The 17,670-nt window shown below is 29.3% G+C and overlaps 2 protein-coding genes across 4 annotated transcripts in view; both read left to right on the top strand.

The window, feature by feature from the left end:
• Positions 1–6,348: 6,348 nt before the first annotated feature.
• Positions 6,349–12,987, top strand: Cyp4g15 (Cytochrome P450 4g15). Of its 3 annotated transcripts, none has more exons than XM_011503617.1 (8): positions 6,349–6,440; positions 7,329–7,576; positions 7,677–7,874; positions 9,403–9,655; positions 10,432–10,642; positions 10,824–11,012; positions 11,243–11,480; positions 12,287–12,987. In XM_011503617.1, the coding sequence occupies exons 2-8, from the start codon at positions 7,348–7,350 to the stop codon at positions 12,652–12,654; spliced, it is 1,686 nt and encodes a 561-aa protein (XP_011501919.1). In that variant the 5' UTR covers positions 6,349–6,440; positions 7,329–7,347; the 3' UTR covers positions 12,655–12,987. The 3 variants fall into 3 exon arrangements, with proteins under 3 accessions (XP_011501919.1, XP_011501920.1, XP_011501922.1); XM_011503618.1 differs by having other exon boundaries at positions 6,355–6,440; positions 7,309–7,576; XM_011503620.1 differs by having other exon boundaries at positions 6,383–6,440; positions 7,320–7,576.
• Positions 12,988–14,226: 1,239 nt separating this feature from the next.
• Positions 14,227–17,670, top strand: part of LOC105365518 (uncharacterized) — a 4,016-nt gene continuing 572 nt past the window's right edge. The window contains exons 1-7 of the mRNA XM_011503711.1: positions 14,227–14,342; positions 14,409–14,626; positions 15,092–15,289; positions 15,364–15,591; positions 15,699–15,874; positions 16,434–16,559; positions 16,698–16,806. Coding sequence (XP_011502013.1) covers positions 14,227–14,342; positions 14,409–14,626; positions 15,092–15,289; positions 15,364–15,591; positions 15,699–15,874; positions 16,434–16,559; positions 16,698–16,806 — 1,171 coding nt within the window. The remainder of the gene's footprint in view (positions 14,343–14,408; positions 14,627–15,091; positions 15,290–15,363; positions 15,592–15,698; positions 15,875–16,433; positions 16,560–16,697; positions 16,807–17,670) is intronic.

Raw genomic sequence — 17,670 nt, 5'->3', positions numbered from 1 at the left:
AGAGAGAGAGAGAGAGAAAGAGAGAGAGAGAGAGAGAGAGATATGATACGTCGAAGAAATGGATTATGGGTAAATTGATAAAGGACATTAGATGATTGCACGACACCTGGGGTGCAATTTGACATTGGATTTTTCCAAATCAACCATGTATTTCATCGTAAAGAGCAAAAAGTCTTTAATCGTTTGCTTATTTAAAATTTCATTTTTTTGAAATATTGTCAGTAAGAAATTTCTACTAATAATACACGTGTATTTAGACATTTCTATTTTTATTTCGTAATTTTATATTGCCGATTGCATTACAGACTATGCGTTGAAACGAGTATAGTTTATTTTTAAACTATCAACTATATTTAAAGCGAGCGATTGTGTACCACAGACACAAATATGGCAAATCAACAATGTTCTAAAAATTACAATTATTTGAAGTTTCCATTAAATGAAAATGATGGAAAATTTCGTCGATATTTAAGGTAAGAATTGTTAAGAACTAGAGGCAGGGATAATAGCATTAATAGCTTTTATTGATTCCAATATCAATACTATATTGAACAAACTTGGGTCTATTCCAATTGCCTTTATTCCGCCATATCATACCAATATGTTATACAAAAATATATTAATTAATTTAAAATCAAGATCAGTATAAAAAAAAAAATGATAAACGATTAATTTGACGTTTCATTAAAATAACAAAAACATTCCATTAATTTCTTGCTCCTGCTCCATTGTAAATTCCATTGTAGTTAATTGAACATAAAAATAATATAATCAATCCACAAATAAAAGAAAAATAAATGACATAAAAATATAAATATTTATAAATTCGTAATTTATCAATTGAATGAATTGCTTATGAATTATAGATTCGGGTTTTTTTAACAATGTCAGTAGAACATTATCAGTACAACAAGTAGATTGATATTTACAGATATTAATTATCTAAGTGCAGAAATTTCAATAAAATAATATAAATAGTATTATTCGCATTTATAAACAATTAGTATAAAATAAATTATATCTCTAAATTATTGTTCGTTAAATTAATTATCCAAATATAATTTATTCAACCGGCTTTTTTGATATCATGAAATTGCTATAAAATAATTTTCATTCGCTTTTCCCGTAAAATTTTTATAATTATAGCCAAAATAATATTTTCACATTTTCGCATTTTATATCAACGATTTGTATATAACCATGAAATTTAAGAAAAATACTAGCAAGATATAATTATAGATATACAAAAAATTAGTTAAAAATAATATATATTATTATTAACTATGTTTATTTGTTTATGCAATTTTAATAACAAGTCTCGGTTGGCTAATTAAAATGCAACTAATATTTTTTTTTAGCAGTTTTCAAAAATAAATTTATAATAAACTTAAAATAATAAAAAAATATTAAATATATATAAACGTATATTAATTATCTGTAATATTGAAATAACTGTCTTTTTTTTTGTTTTTTTAATGTAAATTACCTAAATTTTCCATAATTAATATTATAGCTTACGAACACATATTTAAATCGAATTCAATATTTGATTTCAATAAGTATTAACAATTTATGTACACATAAATATATAATTATATATATATATATATATATATATATATATAATTAGAATGGTTTATTGATCCAAAACATCATTATCTATATTAATATTTAATAACGTAAATTAGTACGAGCTAATGTTTATATTACGTAATATATTAAAAAGAAATATATTTATACGTTAAAAAATTATTAATATAGAATTGAATTTTCTCAATAATTAATTTTAAATTTTTCATTGGAAGAAAAAAGGAAACAAAATTTAAAAAAAAAACAGAATTTATTTAATGTTATGTCTTCTTTAATTTCAATAATATAATTTAGACGTATTAATTCTAAATAAATTTGTTTGAGATTAATTAATAATAAATTAATATCGATATTAAACAATACTCAATATACTCTCTATTATAGCATAACTTGGTTTCTTCTTTTTGCCAAGAAGAATTGATTTCTGGTCGGTTACGATAGATATTTGTGTTATTTAAAGTAATTTTCTTCAATTGTTATGAAGTTCATTGATTGTTTTAAACTTATTATTAGATTAATGTCAAGGTCGAAACAATTTAAAATAATATGTAATTATTTTTTTAACTCATTGAGCAACTTCAAATGCATATTACACACAGCCTTACTATTAATATAATCGCTGTAACGTATATGTCATATATTTAAATTATATTTGAATTTCTTTTTATTATTCAGTTATTTGACAATCATAATTTGCAAGATTAAGATTAAAGTAGAGTGGAAAAATCACTATCATCGATTCTGTCGAATATAATATTGTTTGTTTTATTTGATATTTAGGTAAAAATTATATCTTAGTTATTAATAATAATATCTATTATTCTTATGGTTTAATCTTTCACATTTCATTTATATCAAATTTATTTTTTTCAAAAATTATTTTACCTAATGTGCAATCTATCTAATTTACTGAATATTTTAATTTTTAATTTTATAGAATTCTGACAGTGCTATAGTCTTTGACCACTAAAATTTTAAATATTTTTCAACTCCATAATATAAATAAATTTTTTTATTGTAAATGTAACAACAAATATATATTTTAATACAAAATAATTGTTTTTGAAAATTTTGATATTATAGTAATTTCAATATAATAATTAAGAAAAATATTATTAATCACACAATTAGTTGAAATGTAAATAAAAATATCTCTATTAAAAATTTCTTATTATACAGGTACAAAGACAAAATTAATAAAAAAATTCAATTGATTTAATAATGCATAACTTTTACTTTATTATTATATTTTGAATAAAATCTATATTAGGCAATCCGCTTTTTTAGAATTTTATTTTTTGGCAAATATTTGAATTTATTCCTTATTTCATAAGCTACTTTTTATAATTTAACATTCGTTATTTTTAGAAAAAACATGTTTTTCATACATTATTAATCTAAAGTGATTGTAAAAATCCTGCAAAATTTCAAAAATTTAATTTAATAATAAGTTAAATGAGCAAACAAAGTTAGTTTTTAATCAAAATTCAAACATACATAAAAATAGTCATTACACGTGATTTTTTTTTTTAACATAATAGGCATAAAAAACTTAAGTATCGATTCAATTATATTAGATTTTATAAAATAATAGTAAATATTTTATATCGTTGAAACATTTGAGAAAAGTTTAAAAAAAATATTTTTGTTTTAAAAATCTTAATTAACTTGTTTTTTTTTTTATTGACAAAACTTTTCTCACGTTCTTGAAAACAACGTGGCAAAGTTCAAAACGAGTATAACAAACGAATATGTATAATCTCATAAAAATAATGATTGTTTACCTAATTCTTATTAATTAATAATTAATATAATAGAAATTATATTAAATAATAAGTATAAATATATTAAATATTTAAAATATAAATAATAAATTGTTTATTGTACTTGATTATTATTTCTAGAAATATGCATTAGACATTTGTCTTTTAATAAAACACGTAACATTTTGAATGATGATTTAAAAGTATTTTTTATTTATGTCTATCTTATATTTATTTATAGATGGATTATTACATTTAGCAGTTCAAAAACATCGATTATTAATTATTCTAATTTGTAAATTATATACTTATTTCTATTAAATTTTCTTTATAGATGCTTCTTAAAAACTTATATTCTATAGTATTATCATGGTGGTTTATTTTAACCGAAATCTTAAAGTTTGCGCAAGTTGGTGCAAAATTATTAATTAATAATTCACACGAGTTTTACGTATTTTTATTTCATGAATAAACAATACATATTTTTAATCTATTATTCATAAAGTTTCATTTGAAAGTAAGAATTATATATATATATATATATATATATATATATATATATATATATATTTATATATTTTATATATTTTTTTTTATTTAATGTTTTTAATAAGCATATTATTGTAATTGATACAATGGTAAAATTCTTTTGTATGGTGTAAATCTTTTATTTTATGCTGCAACTGGAAAATATTGTGTCGCGCAATAAAAATATTTTTTCCGAATGCCGTGTTTGTCAATTACGCCAGTAGGATTAATTTTTGTCTGACAAAATTTTCCAAATATAATTTTATACTGAATAATATGATTGGAATTTATTATAGTCATTATATTATATTCTTTTCGTAAGATTGAAAACTAATAGTAAGACTAATATAATAATAAGACTAATCGAGGCTTTAAATTACGACAGTTTTTGCACGTTTAGAACGGATTTTAAGCAAAATGAAGATATGGTTTTTAATTATTAATGAAGTATATATTGTTACTTTTAGCAAAATTTTATTGAAAAATAGTAAGAAAAAGTACTAAAATAAAAGTACACGATATTAACAGAGAAGAAGAAGGTCAACATATATCGAACATACAGGACCTTTTAAATCAATAATCAAATTTTAATCAAATATTAATTGTTTGATTATAATATTTATAAACAATTGGCATGACAATGTTAAACAGACACAGTAGTATATAATATTGAAATATTTGTTAAGCGTAAAACAGATTTACAATTAATTCAAAATTAATTATTACGGTATGCGTATAATTAATAGCAATACGATATAAGCATATCATTGTTGTTAATCGAAGACTTTGTTTGCCAATAATCAATTCATATTGATAGAGACTACAAGTATATTATATAGCGGGAAGAACATTTTGCAGTCATAATATTAATACCGCTACTTGAAAAACATACGTGTAGCCTGATTTTTATTTATGTTAAATTGTAATCAAAGAGTATTAAACAAACTTAAAAAGCTAGTGACAACAATGGATTATCTAAAAAAAAAAAAAAAAAAAAAAAAAAAAAAAAAAAGTTAAAATCTTCTTTTAAAATTAGAATAATAAATCAGGTCGAAATATAATTTTCCGTTTTCCGATAAACGATTTATTACGGATTAATACTCATTGAAAATTCGTGTAATATGTGCAAGCAGCCGAGGCGAAAATCCAAAGTATTGTTTGCTAATTAGAATACAAACACCGGGTCATCGTGGGGATTCACATGTCAAAGACTCGTCAGCAAAAATTCTTACGAATCGTATTTCTCGAGTCGAGAGCATTTATGATTTTTACATTGTAAAGGCTCGGAAAATGGATATTACTTAAGTAATCTCCCTTTACGAATACATAGCATCCAGATAATAATTTTACTTTAAATAATGCTTTTTCATCGCAAGCTAAATTCTTGGGACAATTCTTTCTGGAGATAATCCTTATTCAGCAGAAGGCTCGTTTTGTTCAATGTGAAAAATATTTAAATAGAAGCTCGTATTAACACTCAACTATTTCCCATAATGTTTAATTATATTATATGAAAGCCAAAAGCATCGCATATAAATTTACATTATTAATTTACAATATGCTTACACAAGTGTATATTACGCATATAATACATAATATAGTTTATATTTTTTGAAGATATTTAATCAATATTTCCGAGTATTTTGTATATAAAATAATTTCAAATAAATGAATTCCAAAACGTAATCTTATTTTATGTAAAAATAATATAAGCTCTTATATTTATTTACAAATACAATGGAAAGTATATTAAATAAGTATTATATTAAAGATTGAATTGGATGATAAATATTTTAAAAATGATTTCGGCATCGTAGATATTATTCGACTTGTATGTTTCGTTCGACTGGTATGATTTTTCGTACTTGCGCGCGCGTGTGTTATATGATATACTCACTACGATATGTAAACTAAACTTTTTCGCTAATAAAAGAAACTCACTCTTGCTTTTATTATTTTCAATTATATACATTTATTGTATATTTTAAGGATTAAGTTTATATTATATCCCTGTGCAAACATAGCACTATCAATAAATATAATTGATATATTTACAAACCGAGATTAAGCACCTGAGATTTAAGTATACGCGTGTCTTGTTGTCATCTGATAACGTCACCTCGGTAAACTATCGAAGGAAGCTCTAATCGGCAATTCCGTATAAAGGAAATATTATATACAAGTTATGAATATCAATAATCTGGCAAAGTGAAATGAATGAAAGTAATGACAAAAAATTAGGGGGAAACAAAAATTTATGAAAAAATTGACGAAGGACGCAGGCCTTTTACATATACTTTCGTTCTTTCTAACCGAAGCTCGGAAGAAACTGGACGAAGAAACGATCGTAAGCTGAGCGAGATCGAGGCGCATAATAGAGACACGATCGCGCAAATCAGCAAGCAATAACGATAACAATAGGTGACTAGCGACAGCCAAGTTCGAATTGGGTGGGAGGATCACATAGCTTCGACAGTTATAAAAGGCCCGATAGGAGCGAAATCCGAATAGTCCGGTGGTGGTTCGTCGGGTGGCAATCATCATTTTGTGTTTCTGAGCGTAAGTGCATAATCGTGCGATGGGACAGTGACGTAGCTGGGTGCTAAGGGCGAGCTAATTTTTCTTCTTTTCTTCTTCTTTTTTTCTTCTTCTTTTTATCATTTTAATTTTTTCCGGATGTGAGACGCAAGTATGTGATGTATCAACAACGAGCCGAATTAAGCCGCAATGTCCGTCGTACTGTGACATCGTTACTCTTATTAACGAATTTTTTTCTTCTTCGTTTATTTAACCGAGTGAACGTTGGCAGCTTTGAACCATACCTTCGCTTTCAGTGAAAATTCATCTTTTAATTACTTGATTATTATTAAAGTACAATAAAATCCTTATGATTCGATGTATCCCCCCCCCCCCCCCCCCCCCCCCCCAAAATAATCGTTGATGATAATAATTACTTGAATTTAGCAATATTATTTGAAAGTTTATTATATTAATTTTTTCGAATGCCACTGAATCACGACGCTTAGACTGCAATTATAATGTATCGTGGGGAGCGTTATATAGAGTTATCGAGCTTATTTCCAAGTTAGTCGAATCAATCGATGTTATATTTGTAAATATTCGATATCCCAAGCGTCTTTGTCAACATTTCCGGATACAAGCAAATAACGTCTAATCAACTCGGCTCTGCGACAAATTCAGCTTCTTGCCAAAATAATCGCTCCCTCAAACGTAAGGAATTGAAATGTTAATTATACGATTAACTTTGCACCGAATACAAATCGCAAACATCCAAACATTTTACAATCTCCTCTCGTGTATTTAATTCGAGATATTCAGGAGCCGCCGCGTCTCGCCCTTAATTGTCCAAAATCCCATCGATGCTCTTGCGCTCAACAATTTTCACGGCTTTCAAATTTATGTATAGGGGCCGTCGAGTTGTTGCAGGCTAGCTAAACGCAGCAATATGTCGGCAGCCGGTCCGGAAATTATCACTGGATCAGTGGCGGCGGTGTCCGCCAGCGGATTCTCGGCCAGCAGCGTCTTTTTCACCCTCCTGGTGCCCGCCCTCGTTCTATACTATGTATATTTCAGGATTTCCCGTCGACATATGATCGAGCTCGCCGAGCATATACCTGGACCCAAAGGTTTACCGTTCATCGGCAACGCTCACGAGTTCATGGGAAGTCCTGACAGTAAGTATGAAATTATGAGATTTAACCGATAGCCACGCCACGTAATGGCACATCTGCATTGGCCATTTGGACTTTTACTCCAAGCTACTGATTTTTGTAGCGATCTTTCGCAATGTCATTCAAAGGTCGTCCGAGTTTGAGCAAGTGATCAAGGTTTGGATTGGACCTAAACTCATCGTATTCCTCGTTGACCCACGAGATGTCGAGGTCATTCTCTCAAGTCACGTATACATCGACAAATCCACCGAATATCGATTCTTCCAGCCTTGGTTGGGCGACGGTCTTCTCATTTCTACCGGTACGTACACCGCAATTGTCAAATTCTTTTTGTTTTTTTTTTTTTTTGTTTTTTAAACAGTCAATGCTGGCATAATCATTCGATAAAACTGCGTGCACTTTGCGAAGAAGCAAATTTTTCCCCAATATTTCGTTCGTTGGCTTATCATACGGGGAAACTGACAACTTAATTCCAGAAGCAAAATGTAAACAAAGAGTTGGGTCATAAATAGAGAAAGGAGATGAGGGTGAGGGTGAGGGTGAGGGGGGGGGGAGGTGTCTGGAAACCGCGATTACCGTAGAGTCGTGGACGAAATTGCGCAAAACTAATTAGTTCGAAACAAATCGGTCGATGAGTAACTAAAACTTTTAAATGTGGGAGGACTAGAGCTTGGAAAATTACTCGCTAATCACTGATATTCGGGTGCTTTCTCTCGACAATGCGCAAATGCATTGATAGAATTGAAAATTTAATTCCCGGTAACTCGAGTCTACTTCCTCTCAATGGGATTTCCCTCTGTTACCATTCCTCCGTACTTGCTTTATAATAAATGTGACCTTACAATAATTACTAAAAGCAAATAATTTTCTTCCTTTTTTTCTTCATATTTTTATCATTGAAACATTTATTGCTTCTCTCAAACTAAATTAAACTTTATTATTAGCAAATACTTGTTAACGATGACTTTATATAAATGGCGCCTATTGAACTATTAAAATTATTTATTTAATTTTGATAAGAGATAATAATTTAAATAACCATTAAATTTTAGACTATTACCCTTTAGCTTTCGCGTATTTTATTTGAAACAACATATCTTTAATACTTGTCTAGATGTACTTTATTTTATAAAAACTTAATGTTTACGTAAAGAAGTAAAGTATAAAGGATTAATTATCATTAAAATACAGGTTTTGTTTTGTTATACCGAATAAGTCGAACTAAGTCATGAAGAGATAAAATCAGAAGTTTAAAAAAAAAAAATTAATTTTTTATGGAACCCACACGTCAGTCACAATGATTCAATTTTTCAAATTTTTCATTATGACCTTTTAAAACTTGCGTATCAATGTCTAGACATTGGCATACGTATTTGAATAATCTATAGATTGGCTTTCACTTTTAAAATCCATCACAATGTTGATGAACAATTATTTTATAAAGTATCTAATAAAACTCAGCACGTATGAATTTAAAAGATTTTTACAGTAAAGAATGAAAATTAAAGTATAAAGCAATTTTAAGTTCTAAGGAATAGTCGTTTATGCAAAAAATTCTATATATATATATATATAAACTTTAAAAGTAACAGCCATAAAACTTCCTTTAAAGCTTAATAACCGACAAATGAAGCCGAATGAAAGTTTCTTTTACGAACACTTTCATTCGTCTATTGTACTTGCAAAACAAAAATAATGTTCCACACGAACACGCTCTTTACATAAAGCATCGCTCAAAAGTTGTAAATCTCAATGAAAATCGTTTATAAGAAAAGACAATATTGTGGATGAAGAATCATTAAAACAAAAAAGTCTGGTTGATGTCGCAGGTCAAAAATGGCGTGCTCATCGCAAATTGATTGCCCCTACTTTCCATCTCAATGTTCTTAAGAGTTTTATCGACCTCTTCAATGCCAACTCGCGTGCCGTCGTCGAGAAATTGCGCATGGAGGAAGGCAAGGAATTTGACTGCCATGATTACATGTCCGAGACAACGGTTGAGATACTCCTCGAGACCGCCATGGGGGTATCCAAAAGTACCCAGGACCGCAGTGGTTTCGAGTATGCCATGGCCGTCATGAAGTGAGTCCGTTTTATATTACTATACAATTTAAAGTTCCGCATCTATTTATCCCAGCGATTTGTTTCTTCGCTTTTTTATCGTTTTCAGCACTCGGTTAATTTCACGGTTGCGTAGAACTAAACGTTTAATTGAAAAACAAATAATACGAAAATTCGTTAATTAAATTATGTGAATATAAACGAATTCAAAACAACATAATACATATATTGCCAAGTTTATCTATGCTCTTACCAAACAATGAGTTTTTTAAAAATAAGGAATTATATATATATATATATATATATATATATATCTTTTAATATTGATGAAGCATTGTTTTATTGTTGAAAAGTTGTCGATTGCACTTTTCAAAGTATAATTTATCCTTAGATGGAATATATAATAAGAATAATACGAAAATTAATGAAAATTTATTATTCTTTAATAAATATTAATAATTACGTACCTTAGCATTTTTCTTCTTCCACTAGTTGTACATTTCTTTATTCAATTTACCTTGTACATAAAATCTCTAACGTTTCATAATTTATCTAGAATTTTTCAAAAACATAAAAATGATCAAATAAATTTTCATAAAACAATAAAATAAACTGTGCTAGATTTTTTCAAAATTAATACATTAAAATTTCAAATCTAATTGACCAAGCATATTGGATCGATGCTTGTAACTTTATTTTAAAAGCTCATATGATATTTAACTGAAAATAATATAGACATTTTTTAACATACAATTGATTCGCAATTATCATAAAATATTGTTTACAATACACTAAAGAATGTGTGACATACTTCATCTTCGTCACACTCGCATTTGGTTGAGGCCAGATTGGCTGTTCGGTCTAACAAAATACGGCAAGGAGCAAATTCGCTTATTGGACATTATCCATGGACTCACGAAAAAGGTTATCGCTCGCAAGAAGGAAGACTACAAGAGCGGAAAGCGCAATATCATCGACACCTCTGCGGCCAAGGATGCGACAACAAAGGTAAAGGGCATTCCTCGATTTCGCGGTATTTCGCGGACGACGTCAATTGACGACACCAACGATACGAATCCATTCATATTGCGTTCGATGTCGCAATTCGAAGCATTAGACCAGTGACACAAGGTCACCGGGGCTGTGGTCGGCAGCGAATTTTATCAATGGGCTCGTCTATTCCTTTCAGAATACAAGTGTCGATGGACTTTCCTTTGGTCAGTCGGTTGGCCTAAAAGACGACCTGGACGTTGATGATAATGACGTCGGCGAGAAGAAAAGACAGGCATTCCTTGATCTGCTGGTCGAATCTAGTCAGAATGGTCTCGTATTAACGGACAACGAGGTCAAGGAACAAGTAGACACAATCATGTTTGAGGTACATCGTTAAATTTCCAAGCATATCCGGCGAAGCATTGACTTTGAATCAACTTGGTTAGCTGCTCTCCTTTAAAAATTAACGCGCAAGCTCGACTGTGTCCTTACGCATTGCCGACTGTTAGGCTTGTAAATTTCGTTGAAAAAAAAAAAAAAAAAAAAAAAAAAAAAAAAAAAATCAGCATAATTAACAAATGTAATTTAAATTTTTAATTAATGTGGCAACTAAAGGGGCACGATACTACGGCTGCCGGGTCCAGCTTTTTCTTATCGATGATGGGTTGTCACCCAGAAATCCAAGAGAGAGTCATCCAGGAATTGGACGAAATATTCGGAGATAGTGATAGACCGGCCACATTCCAAGATACCCTGGAAATGAAATACTTGGAGAGATGTATGATGGAGACTCTTCGTATGTATCCACCAGTGCCCATCATTGCCCGTCAAATCAAGACAGACTTGAAGCTCGGTAAGTACAACAATGTTTTGCTATTACATTATTTATAAGATTACTGTCTTTTAAATGCTATTGATTTTATAATTAATTATTAGTCTGTTACGTTGGTGCTGAGTCTTGTTGAGAAAGAAAACTTAAAATTGTAAAAAGAAAAAGAAAAAAAGAAAAGAAAAAGGTAAATAAAAAATCTTACAAATTACAATTCGAGTTTGTTAAAAATAAAAACAAAAAACAAAAAACAAAAATAAAAAAAGAAAAGAAAAGAAAAGAAATGAGAAATTTCTAAATGAATTTCCATACGAATATAAGCAAACTTTAAAGCACTGACAAAAAAAACTTGTGATTAAAATTAATGTATTATAGGCAATTTAAGTAATAACGTTAAATCGCATAGATGGTATTGTCTTTTTTCTTTTGTATGTATGTATGTGTATATTGATATTGGAATTCAACGAAAGCAGACTGTTTGATCAATGTAACAGGAATTCATATAATTTCACAAATATTACATCAATTATAATTGCAGGTATAAATAAGTGTTCGCGTAATATTTGATTGGTCGAACTATTGGTAGTATTATGTGAATTTCGTATTACGTAATCCAAGCTCAAATGTTTCCGTTTTAAAATGTAAAAATATTCTATCGTTAAATAATCACGTTATAAGTGAGCAAGCATGATTAATATTATTGTAAGAACAACATTAGTAATAATAATAATAATAATAATAATAATAATAACTAATCGAATGAGAAAATAAAGCACACAAATAAACAAAGAGGTCGAGTGAGAAATGAATATTGGTCGATGCTTACTTAGCCTCGGGCGACTACACCGTTCCCGCGGGCTGCACCGTTGTTGTGGCAACGTTCAAAGTTCACCGCCAGCCATACATCTATCCGAATCCGGATGTCTTTGACCCGGATAATTTCTTACCTGAGAAAACGGCCAATCGGCACTACTACGCCTTCATTCCGTTCTCGGCGGGTCCGCGGAGTTGCGTTGGTCGCAAATACGCCATGCTCAAGCTCAAGATCCTACTGTCGACGATTCTCCGTAACTACCGTGTCCGGTCGACCATCAAGGAGGAGGACTTCAGGCTTCAAGCGGACATAATCTTGAAGCGCGCCGAGGGCTTCAAGGTGAAGCTCGAGCCCAGGAAGAAGGGCTCAGGTGTGAAGGTTTGAGGGTTACGACCGTCCTCGTCTACATTGACGAGCCGTTCCAAGGAACACACTATTTAAATGTTAATGAACAAAGTATACGCATAAAGTACATGTTGCTCGAGAATTCGCGCGATGTTATATTAATGTTTGTCCTTTGGGGAGTAACGCACCTTGCTCGTTTCTGCTAATTATTGATGTTCTTTTCTTTTTCGCGTCAACATTTCCTAACAATGTTGTTTATTAGCTCTTCGTGCGACAGTTGCGAAGAACTCGTTGAAATTATATTTCGATAATTGAATTTCGATGCACGAGCACCTCGGATACGATCAAGTTATAGTTTTTCATTTTTTTTTTTTTTTTAAATAAAATAGCTAAATAATAGTTATGTATTAATATACGTATGTGTAGATGTATATATTTCTTTCTCTTTCTCCCTCTTTATCTCTCTCTCCCTCCCTCCCTCCCACCATCTCTCTCTCTCTCTCTCTCTCTCCCTCTATATATATATATATATATATATATATTTGTTACAATTCGATCGATACAATCCGTGAAACGTGCATGAATGAATATTACATGTAGAAACAATTATATATGACATTTGAAAACTAAGAAATTGTTCGTCATTTTGATTATGTACAGGTAGTTACTTCGTAATAAATTCTACAGTAAATCTACTGTAAAATTGTTTACCGATTTATTTAATTACTCCCTTGCATCTAATAAAATATTTCAATAACATAATACTATGTCATAGTTATATTATATGATGATACTTTATTATGAGACTACAAAATAACATTTTTATGAAAAACATAAATCAACGATTGATAAATGAGCTTAATATCTGACTTTCTTAAAAAATTAAATTTAAATTACTATTAAGTAAATATTTTAATAACTAAATAAATATTAAACTATATTAAGATTTACAAAATATAAGACAAGTGTGCCTTTTGTCGTTTGAAAAGCTTTAAATTAACGATATATGGATTGAAACGATTATATTTTCTTATAATTGTGCACGTTTATTAATTTCAGAATGAATTAAAAAATTATAAAGCTGTTAATTAATAACTTTACAATGTAAAAACTGTAATTATTTTCACCGAATTGTAATTAAAATTTTTATTCTTTATTTGAAATTGTACGACGTTCACTTATAATTTATATTATTTTCATTACAAAATATCTGAATTTTAAATTCAGATAAATAAAAAGACGTGCAAACGCAGTAAATAAAAATGAACAAGACATTTCTAAAAATGTATTAGCTAGTGTTTACAATAAAAATTAAAAAATGAAAAGTATTTACAAAAAATTGTTTAAATATAAGATTTTTGTTTTGTATTGTAATTAATAAATAATTCAATTGTATGTCAATTGTATTAATTGTATAAGTCCGAACTAATATTACAAATGTTTTCGCATTTTTTTATTTCCCTTTGTGATTATATATATGTATATGCATATTAGATAATTCGAAACACATTCGGTAACGAAGCAGTATTCAGGATTAATATTAATTAAATTAAATAAGAAAACGAAATTATCAAGCCTTGTCGAATGAACTGTTAATTTCCCCATTAAAATATGACGAGCACAAAGTGGAATAAAATCTTACCATCTGTACCATTAAATGAGATTCCTAAAGTTAAAAAAGAAATTATATCCGAATTACCGCATCTTAATGCAAAGGATATAAGAAGGTTAGTTAAAACATTTGCATGCAAATTTATATAAATGAAATGATTTTTTAATATTTTATGGTAAAGATACAAGATCCCATATAACGAAGCGGTTTTGCATGAATTACGAGAAGAAGGCTCGTACGAAGCAGCAGAATATTTTAAGTGTCTTTTAAATATTGACGAAGAGAGGAGAATATCAGCTGGTCGTAATACTTCGATCTGGAATGAGCCCAAATTAAAAGACAACAAGGAACTAATTGATTATCTTCTCAATTTTTTAACGAATTTCTTTCAACACACAAGTATTGAATAATATTATTATATTCAATTATGTCTAATTGTGATGAAATGGATTATGCCAATGCAAATAGATTTGTCAGTTTTTTGTTGTTTTGTTTTGTTTTGTTTTTTTTTTTTTGTTGAGAATTTATTACTTACCTGCTTTGTCAAATACTTGAACTTTATATAGATAATGATCGATAGGTAGGTATCGAAATAATAAAATAAAACGTATATAATATCGAGATAAATGAAAATTTTCAATCAACTTAAGTTCATATACAATGTATTGCCAATGCATCCGTAAGCATTGCTTTATTTTAAAAAGAGATAAAGTTCACGTTGCTCGCGACATTATATATTCTTTGAGAATATAGAATTATAAATGGTGGGAGTATAAGCGGGCCGTTATTAATTTCATTCGAATATTCATCATTTGTAAGTGATGCCATGTAAGAGATGATCTAAAGAACGGATAATATTTTTAGTTTCGGACAGTAAAAAAGCCACGGCCCTTATAAAAACAGCACTTGTAACAGAGACTTTGAGCTCGGAATGGTGGTGGATCACCGATGTCCTGTACCGCACAGCTTTTTGGATTGTCAAAGAGATCAGAGATAGCGACGAGCAGCTTCGCATGATTTCCCTTCTTCGATTTGTCTATGGAAGATTTTTGTTTCATAAAAGTCGGCCGATTTCTAAGTGGATGGGTAAGAAGGGCGTATATCTAACGACAAACGACGTTCGTTTAACGTTTCAGTGAATAACGCGAGGGCTGCTCTGGAGCACGTACGCAAGGCCCAGCGTAGCTCTCGGGAAAAGCCTTGGAGCATATCGATGGTATTAGATGTCAAACATGAGATGTTATTTATGCAATGCTGTACCTTGATGCACAAAGTGCTTTTAAGTATAGCTCGAGAAGTTTGCAATAACCAGCCGCAAGTCGCTGTCAATTCTTGCAAAGTTGCTCTTACCGCGGCCATCGAGTGTATGCGATCTTTTAGTAAAATAATTCTATCTATCGATATTAAAAAAATTGGTTAACTTCATTATTATCAAAACAGCCTCAATACTCTGAATAAAGATTCTTTACAGCTGGCCAGGAGGAACTCGTCGCCGAGGCACAGTTTGAACTTGGTAAAAGCCAAATCGCCATTAAAAATGTTAAACAAGCACTAAAGTGTTTGTATAAGAGTCTTGCGATAATGGAAAAAATTTTCGATCCAATCGGGATGTGCGAGGCTTATTCGCAACTAGCTAACGTTTATAAGGTAATATAGGTGTTTTATAGGCTATTTCGTTTATCCTAATATTAATGCTTGCATCTATTATATATATATATATTAAAAAAACTCGCCCCCCCCCTCCCCACCACCAAATATCACGTTTCAATTAGCTATTCATTTTATTATATATAACGAAAAGAACGGTCCCTGTAAACAATTTGTACAAGCCTCTTTTGATTAACGTTGCATTGCTTTTTAATATTGAAATATTTAATTATAGCACGATATTGGAATTTTTGCATTTTTCATAAAATTACTCGAATATAACGATACAAGCGACTCTGTAACAGCCGGAAATAATTCATAATTTGTAACACAAGTTATAAATATATTAAACGAGATAACCAATGCCTATCACTTTATTAAGCTACATTTTTAAGCCATCATACGAGCAATAATATTGAGTTTTTCTTTTTTCGTTTTGCCTAAATTAATAATAGGGTTGAATGAAAATGTGGTTATAGAAAATCGATTAAGTATACGTAGCTTATTTTTCGTAAAGAAGTAAAAAGAATAAAATAAATAAGACGTGTATGTATTTTAGGAAATGAATGAAGATAAAAAAGTTTTAGAGCACTTGCAAAAATTAAAAGATACAGCTACCAATTACCAATTACCTAACAAACTTGCTGAAGCTCATTACTTAGCCGGAGAATATTATTTATATCGGGTGAGATTTGTATATAATATTGTTTATTACCATGTTAAATAATGATCCCGAAATGTCGACGTTCAAATCCCATATTATATTTCGTGATAAATAGCTTTACACTTAGCCGATCGATTAAAATAATTATTTGTTATTAAGGGTAATCCGACAGAAGCGAGTCTGAATTTCGAATCTGCATTCTCATTGTACAATGGACTTGGTGCTAAAGAAACTAATCTTGTCAGGTGCTTAACAGGCGTTTCCAGAGGTATTATTTGTTATTATGATTAATTTCTTTTTTACATTTATATGATTAATAGTTGAGAGGCTCGAGTATTAAGTTTCTACACATATTAATAATTCGATTGGTTTTTTTTTATTTCTGATTACACCAATTTACATAAAAACTTATCTTAAATTTATTTGTCGGATGTTCATTACAATATTTAAATGGTATTGTACAGAATCATGACTTCTAAATAATATAAAATAAACAATACTTCTTATTTCTACTTAATAGAGAAAAAAATGCACGAGTTTTAAGGAATAAAAGTATATATTTGAGATGTAATTAAGCTACTAAACAGGTGTTGTCAAGCAATATTTAATATTCACAGTTATGTAACTTAATTACGAATTCATTCGCAAAGTATGTATTGCTTTATTACTTGTAGGTATTCTTCAACATTACCCCTACGTTATGGGCTAATAAAATTTTTCAATTTTATACTACGAATAACGTAACCGCTATAAATAATAATAATAATAATATTAATAATAATAAAAAAAAAATAAAACATAGGGACGCAATTTTAGAATATTCAACAAGTTGAAATACTTATAATCAAATGATGAAAGTAAGCAATTTTTTTGTCTTTAAGTTTGTTTAATAGTATATTGTGATTTGGGAATATACATATACTTGACAATTGTGAGACAAAATGGTTTTTCGCTTTTTACTCACGCATTGCATATTATGTCACGATCGGAAAACTACTTAAATAAAATAATGTTAACGGTACGATTAATAAATAATACGAACTGACGCATCGGCGACTCTTTACTCAATGCTTAGTATATATATATATATATATATATATATATATATATATATATATATATATATATATAT

The sequence above is a fragment of the Ceratosolen solmsi genome, unplaced genomic scaffold (genome assembly GCF_000503995.2).
Source record: "Ceratosolen solmsi marchali unplaced genomic scaffold, CerSol_1.0 scaffold8, whole genome shotgun sequence".
Classification (NCBI taxonomy): Eukaryota; Metazoa; Arthropoda; class Insecta; order Hymenoptera; family Agaonidae; genus Ceratosolen; species Ceratosolen solmsi.
Note: the sequence above shows the minus strand (reverse complement) of the source record. Positions and strands in the feature narration are given on the sequence as shown.